This window comes from Rousettus aegyptiacus, unplaced genomic scaffold (genome assembly GCF_014176215.1).
Source record: "Rousettus aegyptiacus isolate mRouAeg1 unplaced genomic scaffold, mRouAeg1.p scaffold_m13_p_4, whole genome shotgun sequence".
Lineage (NCBI taxonomy): Eukaryota > Metazoa > Chordata > Mammalia > Chiroptera > Pteropodidae > Rousettus > Rousettus aegyptiacus.
In genome coordinates this window covers 5,099,140-5,117,390 of record NW_023416307.1, presented here as the reverse complement: position 1 = coordinate 5,117,390, position 18,251 = coordinate 5,099,140, and the positions used below count along the sequence as shown (strand labels likewise).

At 51.3% G+C, this 18,251-nt stretch overlaps 1 protein-coding gene across 4 annotated transcripts in view; it reads right to left on the bottom strand.

Annotated features, from left to right (window-relative positions):
• RUNX1 (RUNX family transcription factor 1) overlaps positions 1-18,251 on the bottom strand; it is a 227,903-nt gene that overhangs the window by 58,818 nt on the left and 150,834 nt on the right. For all 4 annotated transcript variants that reach the window (XM_016164081.2, XM_016164079.2, XM_016164078.2 and 1 more), the window contains exon 6: positions 2,644-2,748. In XM_016164081.2, coding sequence (XP_016019567.1) covers positions 2,644-2,748 — 105 coding nt within the window. The remainder of the gene's footprint in view (positions 1-2,643; positions 2,749-18,251) is intronic.

Below are 18,251 nucleotides of genomic sequence, written 5' to 3'. Positions count from 1 at the left end.
GATGTGATGTGCCATTAACACAGTATCACGTATTTGAAAGTTGCTGAAAGAGTAAACCTTAAAAGTTCTCAGCACTTGCACACACGTGTGATGTGACAGATGCCTTAACTAATCTTACTGTAACAATTATCTTGCAATACCGACACGTATCAAATCATCATGCTGCAAAGCTTAAACTTACACGTTATGTCAGTTATATCTTAATAAAGCTGGAAAACATTGTTAGCTTTATCTTTTTTTTTTTTTTTAAAGTGGCTGTCAGCACAGCTTCATCGAAAAGAAGAAGTTTCCAACTTGAATCAAGATAGTCAAATCATAAGAAAACAACATACTAAATTAGCAGTGGTGGGTGGCCCCCTTGCTTCATAGGGTGAACAGAAAAGCCAGCATTATGCAAATCATCCTGGGAGTCTATGCGCTTTTGACCTTTTTCTAGAAGTCTCTTGTGAAATGTGAGGCTATCTACCTGGATCTATGGTGTCTCTTTATATCATGCGCATACTTATTATTTTAATTTTTCCCCAGACCCCGAATTCCATTTGGCAGGAAAGACTTCATAAAAATGGGTCCCCTATCCGGAGCCAGTCCCTTATGTCTGTTCAAAGCGCCCTTCTCAGTGGCGACTGTTTTCTTAAGGTATAAAGCAGCAGGAAGCAAAGTAAAGCGTATGTGTAGGCCGGCCATTACAATCTCATATTTGTCCCCTCTGACCGCCAGTTCTTAAAAGTCGCCCTGGCCACCATTTGTTTTCTGAAGCTCAACTGCCTCTTAAGTTCTTTGAATGTTAACAGCAAATACTGGCAATGGGTCAAGAACTGCCCCCCCTTTTTTTTTTATGCCTGGGAGAATGGCAGAAGTGGAGGCGCAGCGAGGGGTCGCATGAGCTAAGCTTCCTTCAGGCGGGTCAGCATCCGAACTGTCTGGAAGACAGCCGTTGCTTCTCTTTTTCGAGAGAGAGATTCTGCAGATCCCTCTCCCCCCGAGTGAGGCTTTCTAGAAGTTTAATTACCTTCGAAGTCAATTTCCTTGCATCACAACTGCCTGCCCCCCGACCCTGTGCCTTGCTATAAACTGAGCCTGCTTCCTCTCTGGTCCTCCGTGGAGAGCCCAGGGCACCTGCCTGGTGTTTCTGTTTAAAGCAGGATCACTGTTAGTCTTTCCTACTTGGAAAGCCTAGGAAGCGCGGACAGTCATTCCTGGGTTTGGTCGCGACTGTGTGGTCCTGTGCGTGTGTGTGGCCTTCTTTTCACAAGTAAACTGGCATCAGGGGATGTTACAAAGTCCCAGAGTTTCCTGAGTCTGGGCAGAGCCAGAGGAAGCCGAGAGGGGAAAAAACGAGGTCAGATGTGGAGGGAGGCACGGAGCGTGGCAAATGGCGGCAAGGGGGTCGTGGACGGAACCCCGTCCCAGGTGGCCGTCCCTGGGGTGGGGCGGGTTCTGTGGGTTCTTCCCACTTTGGGGCCTCGGGAGAGCTGAGGCAGCACCTGGGATGCTTCTAGCACGTGACCAACAAGCCGGCAGGCAGAGAGCCATACCCCTGAGTTCATTCTCTGCATCATCTCGTTTCATCGTATAAAGAAGGTCTCATTATTATCCCCATTTTGCAGATGAGGAAACTGAGGCTCAGGGAGGCTCCGTGACTTGCAGAAGGCTTACGTGCCTGACCCAGAACTCCACTTGTTTGCCCGCAGGGCCCAGATTCGTAGCCACGTTGTTTTACAACCTGGCCTCCCTGCATCTCAGCTTCCGGGAGTAGCCGGAAGGCCTGTTTCTGAACCTCCCTCCCCCTGAGAAGTGAGCACATTAATTTTCCACTGGGGACCTGACGAGGTCCAGAGGGACGCACATGCTGGGCAGGGGCTCCAGCCAGCTCCACAGATCCGGGACTGTGACCCAGCCTCCACCCCGGGGAAGGGTGTGGTTTGGAAAAAAGTGTTACTCTTGTGTTTACTCAAAGATAGTCATTAAATCACCATGAAGACATCTTTCTGCAGACTAAACAACCTCACTCCTTTTTTTAAAAAGCTTTCCTCATCGGAGCTATTTTTTTTTTTGGTGCCATCGTTCTATATTTACTGGTTTCCCCCCCAGACAGTCTTCTCCCATCCCATTCTCTATTTTAAACGATCCCGTAATACAGTTTTGATCTGTGACACCGGAAGAAAATGGTCATTTTCATAGATTTCGTCTCCAGCCTCAACAAAGGAATCGAAGGCCAGAATGGATGGTCATCAGGCCCTCGCGGTCTATTTAGACCCTCAGGCCTTCTCGGGCCTGGCCAATCTTCCATTCACTGTTCCGTTTCTAATCCTGTTGAACTTCACTGTGTATCTGAGGGACTAGTCCCTGGTCTCGTGCAGCTTGAAAGGTTCTAGCTTGCCCTCGAGTCAGCCTGATTTCCTTCCGCTCCCTAACAGGAGGCTACAGAAAGAGCCCAGCACCAGATGCCAAGCTCCGAAGAGCGAGAGTGTCAATAATAAAACTCTTTCTCTCTGCAGGGGCCTGACGTCCTCGTCCGTCAGAAGTTTTAGCCACATTTGAGAGATGCCGGTTGAACCCAAGGATTCTGAGACACCACCGTCCCTGGTGCCCGAGTGTATCAACCCAGAGGGTGTGCCAGCCCCGAGCGGGGGGCCCACTTACTTCGAGGTTCTCGGGGTCCATCCACTGTGATTTTGATGGCTCTGTGGTAAGTGGCAACTTGCGGGGGGTTTGTGAAGACGGTGATCGTCAGAGTGAAGCTTTTCCCTGTGGGAACGCAGAAGAGAACACGTCAGAATGAGGCGATGGCCTGAACATATTTGCTGACTACAAGTTTACACTTTCCCACCCTTGCACTGGAAAGGACGGACGGTCTTCAGCACAAGTTACTGGTTTTACCCGTATGCCCTTGAGTTTGGCTTTGCTTGAATTCTGACGTGCACATCTACGAGGCGTGTCTAGAAGGCACACGTCATTGTCACGTAGTTATATGGTTTCTGTTTAATCATCGATGAATGCAGGATCAGGAGAGATTAGGATTTCCTTTCTTTCAAGTCAAGACCCCAGGGGACAGAGGATCAGATAGGCAGTTGTCCGGCCCTTTCCTCACGGCCGACTTCTCTTCTCATAAACTCCGGGCAAAAAGGAATGAAAGCGACCGTATCCAGCTTGCCCCTCTCAGGCTGTTTGTATCTCCAGGGGTTAAGAGACAGAACTCCTAAATTTGAGGATACGCTAAATTAAAACTGTTCTTTCTGTATTTCAAAAATACTAATTGCTGGTTGATTTTAAATATTCTTTTAAATGGTAGATGTTATTAGAGATACTCGTGGGATTAGCCAGACAAAATTAATTTATAATCAATACATGGACTCAAGGATATGTAACTGACAGATTGAGATTCAGTAAATACTATAACTATATATACGCACATGAATTTCCATCTAAACCTGTTTCTTATACTTAAACCTTTTTCTTTTCTTATACTTAAACGTGAACATGTCTTCATTGTATGTATATCAGGCAATGCGTTCAATAACTTTTAAAAAGCTATTTTAAAATTATTTTAACTTTATATTTATAATACGATTACCAATATAATGTAATATGGATCTGTTATTAACTTAATTATGAATATGCAAATAAATGTGTTAATAAGTTAAAACATTTCTTCTTGGCCGAGTGGTTCAGAGGATGAATCCTGGCCGGCTGACCTTTGGCAGGGCACCAGCCCTGTGTGCCTCGGTGCCCTCATCTGGAAGACGGGCACAGATAACGTGTCCTGCCTTACAGAACTGGGGGAGGTTAACTGAGCTGATAGCAGGAAAGTCATTAAACCGCATCTGCTGCACGGCATTCGAGGGCACGTGTGTGGTCGTGGTTCATTTTTATTATTTGCTCTTCTGCTCCTCACAGTGCGTACCAGGACCCTCAGTTTGCCTGAGCACGATGTTCGGCCCTCCTACATCAATATAATAGTCCTCCAGGTGAGAGGCTGTCTCCTCTTAATCGCATGCATGACATGAAACGCCAAAGAAATGAGAGGAAAACCAACCGCGCCCACCCATTCCCTTCTCTGCTTCCACAACCACTTCAAAAATCAAACCGTCTTCTTTCCCCAAGTTAGAAAGAGCATCACATTGTCGACAGTCGTGCATGTTTCGAGATCAAAGAAGGCCACGGAAAAATGCTCAATGACGATATAACCTCTGGCTACAGGAGGCCAGTGCTTTCTAATCACGAAAAACCCCACCCAATGATCCCCAAGGATTTGATATTCTGTCTACTGAAAGTCTGTGATAAGACCAATCCCAAGCGATGGTCAGATGACAAAACCTGCTCTGTCCCGTGTGGCTTTCTAACCCAGGCCACGGCCAACCTGTCTCACAGGGGGTAGGGGGCGCTTCACGGGCCAGCATGCTGGAGGAGCCCGGGCGGCCCTGCACCCAGGTTTACCTTTGCCATCAGCTGCCCTTCCCTCCCGGAACCTGCAGAAGAATCCTTTTGGGCTTTGGGAATTGGCCATCTTTAGAGCATCCTTCAAATGTCACCAGGTGACAGCCCAGATTGTTTTCTACCCTGGCATCTAGCTGACGTAGAGGGATGGGCGGGAGAGGTGGCCAGCCCGGCCCGGTGAGGAGGGCTCGGCGCGGAGGCATGCGCCCGGATCCACTGCCCATCTGAGCCTACGGTTTTCTAAGAACTGGTCAGAGAAGCGAGGCGGGGCAGCCCTGGGCACGGCCCTGCCCACGTGTTCCTCTGACCATTACGTCACTCCGCCCCCTTTCTGTAAAGAACCTACCAGAATTATTGCCTGTCTCATCAATATCGAATTCCACGGCCAGCTTTTAGGATTTTCTCACTACCAAGTTCCCTCTCCATCCCCCGCTCCCCACTCGGCCAGGCCGGTCACTTCCCAGTTTCTCCCGCAAGCCACGGCATTTCTGCTTTGGGGTCTTCCGTCCTCCGGCCACTTGGCTAGCCACCCAGGCCTCCCGGCTCCACCCCTCGCCTCAGTCCTCCTGGCTTCAGAGTTGGGGCCAGCGACTCACGTTCCAGGTGGCCTTCCTTGACTGCCGTGTGGCTGTTTCGCGGGTGCCTTATAAAGCATTCTTCACTTCTGATTGATCAGGGTGTGGGACTGAATGGGGTTTGTAGCTGCAAAGGCTGGAGGTCAGGGGGTTGTGTTCTGTACCCACCAGGTACCCTCACGGGAAGGCAGGGAAGGAGGGGGACTCGGGGTAGAGGGGAGGAATGGGAAAATAAAAGGAAAAGGGACCCTAAAGACACAGCAATGAATAATGACACCGCTCCAGCGACTGGGCAGGTCTGTGTGTGTGTATCTGTGTGTGTGGGGGGGGGGGTGGCAGGGGTCGGGGGGCTGTAGGGGTGTGGTGAGGGGAGCTCATCTGCAAGAGAGTTAGCTTTGAGTTTGTGGACAAATGAGTTGACCTCCCCGGGTCTCAGATTCCTGGTCTGCAAAATAAAGGGGTTCACGGGACACACACGATGCGACTTTCACCTCTGATTTTGTCTCTGGCCGTGCGGCCCCCGGGGGCCCGTCACGCTGCCGAGGCACGGGCTCGCCCCTGCGCGCTTCCTCCATCGCCTCCGCCACCTGCTACCGCAGTGATTCAAAGACGCCGTGACGATGCTGCGCTCGTTTCCTGGGGCTGCTGTAACACGTCGCCCCAAACGGGGTGGCTTACAACAGCTGAAATGTACTGTCACACACTTCTGGGAAGCCAGACCTTCCAGATCAAGGTGTCGACAGGGCCCTGCTTCCCCCGAAGGCTCTGCAGAAGAGTCCTTCCTTCCCTGCCCTGCCCCTCCTTCCGGGGGCTGCTGGCGGCCCTTGGCATTCCTTGGCTTGTAGAAGCATCACCCCAGCTAACGCCTCTGTCATTACATGTCCTCTTCCTCTGCCATCTTCTGTCTCCGAACCTCCACTGGTCATTAAGCCGGGAGGATCTCACCGTAACTTGATTACATCTGCGAAGCCCCTATTTCTAAATAAGGTCACATTCTGAGGTTGATGGTGGGTACGAGGTCTTAGGGAACATTATTTGACCCACGACGAATGCCGAACGTTTTGAGGGTTCTGGCCTTCGCACTACAAGTGACAACCGCTCTCCAGGCACCTGCGCGTTTACCTACTGAAACGGCCTCACACCTGGGCAGCCCTCCGACAGTCATACTGCTACGCTTGCTTTCCTAAACGACATCGAAGAATCACCATCTTCTTAATATGGGCATTTGGGGGGGGGTCTGTAGAACTTGCGACTTTTCAAACACTTTCCCGAATACAATTTAGTCCTCGCTGCATTCTCACGAAATAAACAAGATAGATTTTATTGTCCTCGATTAATAGGTAGCAAAGCCAAGGCTCAGAGAGGTTAAACGGTTTGCCCAGAGTCACACAGCTTGTGTACACAGCAGAACCCCAGTCCGCCGGCTTCACACTCACTGTTCTTCACATTATTGGCACGAGGTCCTAAATCTCTCATTTGCAAAGTCAGCGGCACCAGCACCAGGAATATGGACTTAGAGTTCTTTTTTTACACACTCTACCACTGCCCTAAAAAGTGAAAATCGTCCCTATGACTCTAATGTACCCAACACTGTATTTGACAGCTAATTGAAAGCCTGGATTACAGATCAAAAGCAGTTTCTTACTGAGCTGAAGTTGAACTCCTGGCAGTCGAGGGCTTAATGATGCCCCCTGGTTAACCACAGACGGGCCGACTTAATCGGGAGTGAAATTCAACCAAAGTGAATATTTGTGAAGTCGTTGCTCATAATTAAAGCTCTATTATTTCATGCCCATCATTTTATGGGCAGTCGCAAGTAGTGTCTGTCTGGCAAAAGCTCCTAGGCGGGGCGTTTTGGCCACAGTAGCGCGGTTCATGAAGGTAGAGATATTCTGGTAGCTTCTCTCACAATGAGGTCTTGTTTACAGCTCTGACCAGGCCGTCCGCCTATTGCCTCACAGACAGAGGTAATGAGCGATGACATTGTGCTCACAGGTGTGTGTGTGTGTGTGTGTGTGTGAGAGAGAGAGACACTTTTCCACTCTGGGAAAACTGTGTCTTCCACTTCCTTGCGTCCTTCCGACCAGACCAGGCACTGAAGCTGACGACTAGGCCCAGCCAGCCAGTGGGCACGTCTGACTGACACTCTGCGCTTCGGGACCCACTGTCCTCTGTCCCTGCCACGCCCGGGCCCAACCCTGCTGAGACAAAGCCCTTCTTGGCTGGCACCTGCAGAAAGGGTAGCCGTACCCTGGAGCTCCCATGTTATTAGCCAAATTCTCTCATTCAAATGACCTATGGGCCTGGTATTTTAAGTGCGTGGGAGTGGAGAGCGAAAGGTTCTCAAGTGTTTTTCTCAGCAAGCTGCAGCCAGACTACGAAGAAGCCAGGGGAGAGGAACGGAGAACAGATCGGCTAAGGAACAACCCCCGCCCGCCCCCCCCCCCCAGATTGGCTCTGCAGGACCAAACGCAGGGGTGGGAGACGGGGCTGCCAGAGAGAGAACTGATATTCGTCTTGGAGCCTGAGCGAGTCCCTGGCGGGAGAGGCTCCAGGGCTCCCTGCGGCCCTCACTTTGGCCCCAGGAGACACGCGGAGGCTTTGGCTGGCGCATGGATGACCCTGGGTGTGGTCCCGCGGGGCCGAGCTGCAGGGTTACAGGTGCCTTGCCAGGGGATTCAAGGGAGCTCAGGGAAGTGGGCCCCGAGCCCTTTCTTCTCGCCGGTCCTGGCTGGCGCTTGGCTTCCTGGAGAAGCACTATTTAGAAGCACAAATGTGAGGCCTGAATAGGAAGGTGGGGGAGACGGCAAGGGGGTGGAGGGGCGTCTCGAAGACAAGACGCTGACCCTACAGTCCCGAGGGAGCGGCGATGCGCAGGGCACTAGGTGACGGCGTGGGCCCTCGACCTGGACCGCCTGTGCTCAGATCCCAGCCCCGCCACTCGCTAGCTGTGGTGGCCCTGGGTAAGCTGCGCACCCTCTCTGGGGCCTCAGCTTTGTCGTCTGCGAAATGAGGGTCACGACAGTCCTTCCGCCTCCCAACAGTCCTTCCAACCAGTGTTGTCGTGCAAGCCAAACGAAATCACGAATCGGCAACTGTCCATTTAATGATCACGACAGACGTGATACACACGTGATACACACGATTCCGCAGAGGCCAGGGCTGAGGAGGGCCCGGCCGCGCCTCCGCGCTGAGGTCTGATGTCGAGAGGTAAGGTGTGTGTCAGTATTCTGCGGGGCCGTGGAATGGGGCCTAAAGACCCATCAGGAACACTGGACCTTCTACTTGAACTTGAAGTTCAAGTTCACTCCTGACCCGTCAGCTGGTGACCTTTGTAAGGCGCAACTGTGAGTGGCTGGGGGACTTTCTAAAAACCAGCCAGGCCAAATGCTCCCCACTTCCTCCTTACTGCCAGTTTTTTTTTTTTTTTTCATCCAAACACCAGAGCAAAATACTACCTGGTTTATTTAGTTGGGAAGAAGGTCACAGGGCAGGTGCTCCCAGGACACAGTCACGAAGGTGAGGCAGCCACGAGGCCCCAGGCCTGTGCTTCCCGAGTCTCCGCATTTCTGGGCCCCGGGGCTGGGGAGCCCCTGCGGCCACTGCGGGCTCCGAAAGCCACACAGCTGGACACTGCAGTTCCGTCCGGGCCCGACACACATGCCACTTCCTGGCCACGTCTGGGAAGTGGCCTGGCCCCAGAACCGTTGCTCTCCAAAAGGGCCGAGGGTGGGAGAGGAAGAGAAGCCGACAGGCCCGGCGGGATCAGCTCTGGCCCAGGCGCGGAATGAGACATTTGCAAGCCCCGCGCCCCTCGCATCATGGCGATGTCCTCCTGGCCGGCGCGTCTGACGCGTGACCCCCTCACTCCCCCGTCCTGAAGCGACAGTCCCTCCCCCAGCGTAGTTCCGGGGGGGGGGCACCATCCACCTGCACGGGATCCGCAGCCCCGGGGCTCCGTTCCTGTCACTCTCCTTGGTGTGGGTTTGGAACCGTGCGTCACCTTCTCCTTTTGGGGTTAGTTTCTGCGGGATGTGAAACTTGCCCTTTGTCATGCAAGGAACCGTACTGCAGGCGGCGGGGGGGGGGGGGGGGGTGGGGGGGGGTGTCACACAGCTTAGGAACCTCGATCATTGTGCTCGCAAACTCTGAACACCCAAGAGAGAGAGGAAGGAAATGTCAATGAGAAAAACGCAGCTTTTGAAAGCCAGGGAAGGCTCAAGTTCTGCTCTTTGCAAATTTTTTTTTTTTTTTTACTATGCAAATCGTGCTGGGTCTAATTTTGATCATAGGTAACTAAGCATTAAAAATTAACGCACCCTCAGATTCTGGAAGAAATCTGAATTTGGGGTATTTTCCACACAGTACTTCTAATTTCTAATTCTCACTTTGCCACGGGAACAACCTAATAGCCAAAATTCATGCTTTTGCACCTTGTCCATTTTCTTACCCAAACACTTACTACTATTTTGACAGTGGAGCTGTATAATTATTTATTTGGAGATTTCTAAACAGGCTACACAAATCCTTCAAGTTGCATGGAATTTCCTGGCTTCTCTAAATTAAGACGTCGGCGCGTATCCACCTGCGTGCAAAGTGACCCTGAGCAAAGCGACCCTGAGCTTGCCGATGTCTTTATTCAATTGCACCTGCATCCGCGCGGCCGAAATGCAGATGGGAGGCCGAAGCCCTTGGCACAAAACGACCCCCGGAAGTCAACTTAAAGTCAGGTGCTGAGATACAGCTCAATTTTCCAAAAAAAAAAAAAATAAATAATAATAAAACAGCATTTGTTTGGAATGATGGACCATTTGAAAAAAAATAGCTGTCTTACTTAGAGAAAACCAAAAACATACGAAGCATTTTCTCTGGAGATGTTCTATAAAAATGAGTTATTTGAGGAAAGGGATAGGGTTTTATTACTCTTTGCATCTTCTGTTCCAAGGCAATAAAAAAAAAAATGTTTGACAAATGGATCTGTGAATTATTCGATAAACTTCCAATACAGCAGCCTGTTTTTTATGACAACCGATTTCCTTTGTCATGGCACAGAAGGTGAGCTCAGCCTTACAAAAGGGATAGATGGGTGAGCCTTTCCCTTCGCAAGGAATATTTACCCAACCCCAAAGGACCACAATGCTCCAGGCAATTCCGCATTTCCTTTCCCCAGATTTGACAGCTCCTTTCTGACCTTTTTCTTTTGGTATCACAGGTCCTGCATATCCTGGTTGAGGAACTAAGTTTTAATCCTATTAGTGCGAAAAACCCCAAGACTCTAAGTTCACAGCCTTCTTCAGGCCAAGGTCACGGCTGCTGCCCTGTACTCCCATCCAGAGAGCCCCCTGGTGCGTGGAACCAAATTCTCCAGTCTCCACCCATTGGGGGCTATGGCCACACAGGACAGGTGACCAAAGTTGCCCCCCGGGGCTGGCCTGATCCTAGCCCTGACTCTGCTTGTGCCCACGTCCAGTACTCCAAACACACAGCCCAATGTCACACGGCTCTGCGGCAGAGAGGCGAAAGGATGGCTGTTCTGAAGGGAAGGACCTGCTCACTGCTTTTAACTTCCATGGCGGCTGCTGCCTGTGAGCATAGGAGCAGGGCCCAAAGACGAGGCTGAAGGCAAGGCAGGGGTGTGGCAGGCAGGGCCTGTTGGGAGCTGACTTCCAGGTACAGTGACATTGACCGAATAGGGTGTTTGCAAGCTGAAGATGCCCAAGTCCGAGGCCGCTGGACAGGAACACAGCGCGGGGCATTCAGTCCCGGGGCCGAGCACCCTCCACACACAGTTTGCATTCTTCAATCTGCATTCCGAGTATCTTTCTACCACTTTTACCTGGCCGGTTCCCTGCTTAAAACCTGCTTGCTGGCAGTTCTCCATTTCACTAAAACCAGAACGAACTCCCAACGGGGACGTCGGGGCCCTCGCCAGCTCCCCCCGCCCCCCAGCAGGCAGGGCGCTCCTCCCCACCTCTGTCTCCTCTGCCTGGACACTCTCCTTGATGCCTTTCACCTGGACAGCCGCCTCGTCACCCTGAAATACCTCAGCTGAGCTGACGATTTGCCCAGGAAGGCCCCTGACCTCTTCACTAGGTCACGTACTGCCACTCTTTGCCGTCACACCTGTCCCTTCACCTGGGCGCTGAGCAAGGGTCAGAGCGGCGATGGCCCACTTCTCTGCACCCTTCACGCGCCCTCGAAGCCCACGGCTTCGCTTTGGCTGGACTTTGTCCCTGCAACGCCAGCTCAGTGCCTGGCACACGGGGAGGCACACAACGCACATCGGATGGATGGATGGATGGATGGATGGATGGATGGATGGATGAACAAATGAGATGCCCTCATTAAATGACCTCGGCGGTGGGCCACAATCCCAATTAAATAGCTATAGACATTATACTTCCCGATCGGAAAGGCTCTAAAGCCTGTCAGAGACTCGCCAATTAACACGGAGAACACAAGGCCCATCACGTGGCTGTATTATTGTTGTTCATTTACAAATATTTATGAAATTCCTGCTGCACCTCAGGCATTCTCATTGAACAAGCTTCCTGGTAGGATAAGGGAACATGAGTCTTTTTGCCATTGAGGAGCAGATGATGGAAAATGCATCGTCCCTCACTTTCCGATTTAGTGACACGACTTACCACTACCTTCCCACCTCCCTCGGTGATTCTCGCCTTCGAAGGAGGCACGCCGTCGAGGGGGGTCATAGCTCTGCGTCCCGAGTCTTGTTACACACACGTCCCCTCGTTTTAATCATCCTGACAACCTTCGGAGGCATGTAGCGAAGGCACTGTCACACCCATTGCACAGACGGGCGGACTGAGGCCGGCACGTCTCAGGAAGCCAGTCCCGCAAGCATGCCCCGTCCTCCAAAGACTCACAGAGTAGTCGCAAATAGATGTGCGGGTGTCTGTGCCATTATGCGTCAGAGGCATATCCCACGGGACGCAACGGCGTTACTGCCGCCTGGGCCCGTGGATTTGGACAGAACGCGAGATGACGGCCTCGTCAGGTACCTTCCGAGGAGCAGCCAGATCAATCCACACTCTGTTTACCGGGGCCCAAAGCAGAAGAACGTGTGTGGACGGTCCCTTGCAGTTCCTGAAAGTGCTGAGCCACCACCGGCACACGGCTTCCGGGGGAGCGGCCAGGACGTGCCGGCCAGGGCGAGCGGCCGAGGCGTCGCCACAAACCTCCCTTTCGCTTGGGTGGAGTCGGCCGTTACTGCAAGGGAGAGTGTGCGCCGCCTGCCCGGTGCCAGCCTGCGACCCGGGGGCAGGACAAGGGGACGACTCGGCTTCATGGTGAAAACGCAGCGCTTGTTGTTAAAATACGACCGGGAATTAACGGGGGCATGTGTGAATCGTAAATATTTGCATGCCATTAACGTTCGTTCGGACAAAAGACTTGGAAGAACAGAGCTGGGGAAACGTCTTTTCCCATGAAAAGCAGTGCTTCGAATTACAGTGCGTATTTGATTTCGTCTCCTCCATCTGAAATCTCAGTGGCCACCGTGGATAACCCTTTCGTGACCTGAGGGCTCTGCGGGGCCGAGAAATACGGAAGGGGGGGCTGCTGCTTCCTCCTGGAAAACGCATCCAGTAAGACACGTAAACAATCAGGTCCTGGCTGTCGTCTGTCATAGGCTCACAGTTCCCCTTGTCTAACAGATTTTACCACGCAGCGCAGTAACACCTAAAGTATGTCACATCTCAGGTAACCCTCACTGCACCCTCTGCCCAGCCCCCATGCACAAAGGTAGAATCAGGTTCGAACAGGTCAAATAACTCGCCTGGGGGCACACAGCTGTAAGCCAGTGTTCCCAACCAGGGGTGACCCTTCCCCCCCACAGGGCGGGATGCTACTGGCTATAGGGTGGAGCCCAGGGATGCTGATAAGCATCCGGTGATGCGCGAGATGGCCCCATAAGGAAGGAGGATCAGCCCTGAATGTTGGTGGTGCCCAGGCGGGCATCCTGCTCTCAGAGGAAACCCGGGAAAGTCCACGTACTGACCACTAGGCTCTACTGCCCGGGGTGAAAAGAGCCTCAGGGTGGTTGCTCATCCGAAGATGTCCAATGAGTCCCCGCTCTGTGTCTGGCACCGATCTCGTTACCGATGACACCACGTGGTGCTTTTCCGGTTAAGGGCTGGGCTGGTCTTCCGTGTTTTGAAAATTCTTGGGCGTTCACCTCGTGGGGGCTTCCGGTCACATCTTCGCGTCTGTGCCGTGGGGTCTCGGTTACCACTGCCGTGTACCTGTGCGTGCCACAGCCGCTCTCCCGGGGCCTCGAGCACACCTAGGGGTGACACGTGGGCTCTGTACAGTCCCAGGCTCAGACGCCGCTCTGGCCGCTCCCATGTGTATGGTTAACTCTCACTCGTCCCCGATGATTCGACGTGTGACTGATCTCCAGGCCGAATCTGGAAGCTGGTTCTTTACCGTGAAGAGCTTCGAGGAAGCAGATGCCCACTTGGGGCAAGAAAGTGAGGGTCTCCATGCAGAGCAAAAATAAACAAAAAACCGGAGGAAGCACTCGCGGCCCGACTTAGTCAAGGAACTCAACCTGCAGCAGACACTCCCTGGAGGCAGTGAGAACCACGAGAGGACTCTTTTTCTCAGACGTTTTTTTCAAGCCATCTTTCCCTGAATCTGAGTATGGAAAACAGGCGATGGCAGAACTAACAGGTCCAGGCAGGTGGGAGAAAGCTCCAGAAGAACCCGGCCATCTGTCCTCCTGTGCCACCTGCAAACCCCGCCTGTGGACAGGAAACCCAGGGCCGTCTCAGAGATGGCCAGCGAATCAGGCCTCGGCCCCTCCTCCTCTCGTTTCATGCATTTTCCCCATTTTTAGTTCACGAGTGCGAAAAGCCTTTTGGGGCGTCTGCAAGCTGTCTGTCAATGACGCATACGAGCCCCTTGTTTTTAGCACTTTTTAGTTCAAGTGGACACGGCCCGCCAACCAGTTCACATTCCTGGATCCGCGGATCTGTGGCCCTTTGACCGAAGCGTTGAGCGGGGCTGGGGGAGGGGCGCACTGCATCCTTGTGATGTTCCAGGCGGGGCTGCAAAGGGTGAGTCCTCCGGGAAGATTGTCCCCAGCCTGTCCTTCCAGCCGCCACCCATCCCCCGTGAAGTCCCTGCTCACAGAACACGAGTACGTTTCACTATCTTAAAAGACTACTTTAAAGTTCAGGGGTGCCCTCCGATTCTATTTTTACCGTGTGTGTATGTTTTAATATAAGTTTTTCATGAATGTTGTAGAGAGGCAGGAAGCGTTAGGACGAGAGAGACATTTTACAACCTGCTATGATACGTGTGGAGCTGAATCAGGGTTTCTCCATCTCGGCGTGACTGACATTTGGGGCTGGGTAGGTCTTCGCTGTGGGGGCCTTGGAGGTCTTGTGCACGGGAGGATGTTTAGTGACACCCCGGCCTCCACCTGCTAGGTGCTAGTAGTTGTCCCCCTACCCACCGTGACGCCCAAAAACGTCCGCATATATTGCCAAGCGTCCCCTGGGGGGTCAAAATCGCCCCAGGTGAGAACCACTGAATGAGACCACCACCGAAACTAATGAGCGGTATGCTGGACGCGTGAAAGGAATATCATATTGAATGTCGGCTGGAACTGAAAATTTTTTCAAATGAAAAAAATTGAGAAGCAGATGGATAGACAAGATACAGGACAAACTTGCCCTGGGGTTTCAGAAAGGATGCCGGACCGGACGACACCTGGAAAGATCCAGTGTGGTAGGTACTGGAGACACACTATTTAAAGAGACAGACAAAATCTTATCAGGACATGAGTTCAGACAGTTCCTCATTAACTATGATCGACAGATAGATAGATAGATAGACAGACAGAGGGATGAATAGATAGATGCCGATTGTACTCCATACAATGGCTTCAAATAGACCGAGGGGAAATCATCTGCAAATCATCTGCAAAGACCCTAAAACCAGTGCCTTGAGCAAACTGGAGCGTTTCCACCTCCCAACAAGCCCGCCCCTCCCTGCCTAGTCCGTCAAGATCTCAAAAGCACGTAGGTCACAGCTGTGCTGCTCAAACCACCCATATTCCTGTGCATTGCTTTGTATGGGCCAAGGACAGCCTCCTTCGTTTGCATAAGGTGACTCAGTAAGGGCCACACACCTGGGAGGCTGCTCGCTGGCCTCCCATTAAGCAGAACCAGGAGTTTCCTGGGATGGGGAGGTGGGGGGAGGTGGAGCGTTTTCCAGTTTGTGTTCCCACACATTCTTAGTGACAGTCTTAAATCTCAGGGTGAAAGCAGGAATGGACCCAAGTTGCAAAATAAATAGGAAATTTACTGGCATCTTCTTTAAGAAAAACTACAGTTTAAGTGTCTCCTAAATGAACCTTTCCCCGGCGAGGAAATCAGAGGAAACGCGTTTGAATCCAGCAGCAGAAAGGCCACCAGCCTCTAGAAGGAGGTTGAGGGGGATCGCCCGCCACCATATGATTTATGGATCCTTGAGGACCTGACATCCTCGATGAGAAAGTGCAGAGAATAACACTCGTTTCCTACGTGGTGCGTATGCGGCCCACGTGGGTGGGCGGATAGAGACTGGGCAACGTGCTGGCGTCCCAGATCGGCGTGGTGCAAAAGGAAAGGAAATGACAGCTGCGCTCTCGGCGCAGACGGGGGACGCGCCTCTGCCGAACGCGGGGCTCACGCCTGGCCCCGCGGTGGAGGACACGTGCTGTCGAAGTCCACGCACGCACGCACGCAAGTCGTGATGGGCAGCGACGCGGTCCCCATGCCCCACAAGTGAGACGATGAAACTGGCGGGTTTGAAAGCACTCCCCGGCAGCTCATTAAGTCCGCACTGCTCACTCACTTAATCTCTGTTAATTGGTTTATTTGGGCTTCAGATGAAAAGATGTTGTTAGCATGCATTTTGTTCTCAAAGATAATTTGGTACAAGAAGTCATCTCAGTGGAAGCGCTCTCTCTCTCTCTCTCTCTCTCTCACACACACACACACACACACACACTTATGCACGCACGCACACGCACCCAACTGGCCAAAAAGTCCAACAGATCCTTCGAAACCACAGAACCTCCCCATACTGACAGGATATGATTATTCATAAACAACCCTTACTGCTCTGAAGCGTGTTTTACAATCATCAGCAGAAAAAGAAAAAAAAAAAACAGTCATCAGACAAGACACCATCTCTCTTTTCAAGTAATTTTTCTTGGTTAAAAAAAAAAAAAAAAAAACCAGAATATGTTCTTCCATAACCAGTCCTCTCCACCCTCTCTTGCCCCTCGCCAACCAGCACAAAAAAGAAAATACAAAACTGATTTATTAGAACCAGAGCGCCTTGCAGCCGTTGGCCAGATCACTGTTTATGTCTCTAATGCCTGCTGCTGAAACAGGAAGCTCTAAAAATCACTCAACCATTATTTCTCTCAGAGGCACTTTCTGATGGATAGTTCTCTGTCCCCACCAAAAGGAACAGCCTCAACCAAACGCAAGCCATCTGACAAGGAAGGGGTGGTGAGTGGGCGGGGAGAAGGCGAGCTTCTCCCCATCAACTCTAAAATATTGTTCATAGGAATAACCTCGATTTTAAAAAGCCGTCTGAGACTCTCCGCGATGCCTGGCGCTTCATATGATCAGTAAGAAAACCATGAAGGAAAAAAGTGTGAAACCGTACTCCAGGCGCAAGCAGTTTTAAAGAATGCTTTTCCCCCTGGTCCCCGCCAGGGCATTAAGGGGACAGAGACTACTTGCTGGTGGTGCTGACTGGGGGTGGGGAGAGACTTGCCTTAAGAAAGCATTGCTACTCGTTTATTGGAGAATATAAAACAGAAGGAGAAACCCGATCTGTAGAGATGAATCCTACTTCAGATCACGGGCACTAGAGCTCTCAACCTGCCATCTAAAAGAATTATTTGCTAGGGTTGCCTGAGGCTTGGCATGTCAGAGGCTGGGTCTTTTTCCATCCATATTTACCTACGCCAAAGTCTTAAAAACAGATTTTTGTATATATGCTTTATTTTAAAATGTAGATCAGTCACCACCGAATAAAAAGAGAAGGAAATGGGGAGAGTGAATTTTAATACAACTCGGTTTTCCTTCGAGTCTCTCCGGGAGATCTGATTGCCAGCTTATCTTGAATGTTATCCACGAAACAATCTGAGGTTGTCAGACGAATTTCTCCTTTGCTCATTATGTGCGTCTGTGATGGAATAGAGAATGACTTGAATCCTATGATAATACGGTGAGTCATTCAGACCATTTCTCAGTGATAACCGCTCCATAAGGATGCGTCTTTTTGTTTAGAATGCCAGTACAGTTTATCCTTTTCTAAATGTACCTTCTCCTCATCTAAACCACAGTCTTTCTCATCTGAAAGGCAACCTCTCCATACGGGTCCCCAAACAATGTAAAATAAGAATGAAAATGCCGAAAGTAAGAAACATTACACAAGCATGCAATATCCCAGATTGTGACGGGTAAATATTATGTCTGGGAAGACATCCACGGCAAGAGCATGATGAAGGAATCTCATCTTGTAAAGACGTCGGGAAAGGGTACTATTTTGAAAATGGGCAAGATTAAAGTTGCCAGGGAGGTCAGCATAAACACAGACTCCACCAAGAAACGAAACCCCATCCTAGCAGAGCGAAAACCATGTGGCCTCACAGGGCTGCTTGTGGAATTCACACCGCAGCTCTGCAGCCAGGAAGTGACCAGGGAAGAGGCTGCTCTCTCAGCGACAAAACGGGCCCTCTTCCTTTGCCAGAAACCACATGCATGCACACCTGATGGCCTCCGACAGTCTGAACCAACAGTCTGCATGGAATCTACTTTCCTAAATATATAAACCAGGTCCTGGCCGTCCTAGAAACAGGTGTAACCAAAAGGCGCAGGGTACGAGAAGGATGCCTGCCCCACTTGCCCATTTATGCATGCGGTTTCCAGTTATCTGCAGTGCGCAGTGCAGCACTTGGCCGGCCCTCCACAGTCAAGGCACAGGTCCAAATTCATAGATTGTTGGCTTGGGGGTCCATGGACCCCCGTAAAGCCAATAAACGAGCCTCAGTGGCCCTGGAAACTGAAATTACGCATGAAACTGTGAAAGTGCTCACGCGCTTTTTCTTTTTCCTTTGGGAGAAGGCTTCCGAAGGACTTTCAAAATTATCTACGATGTTACCAAAAGATTAAGAATCACATTCTTAGGAAACTTAGAAGGACATTG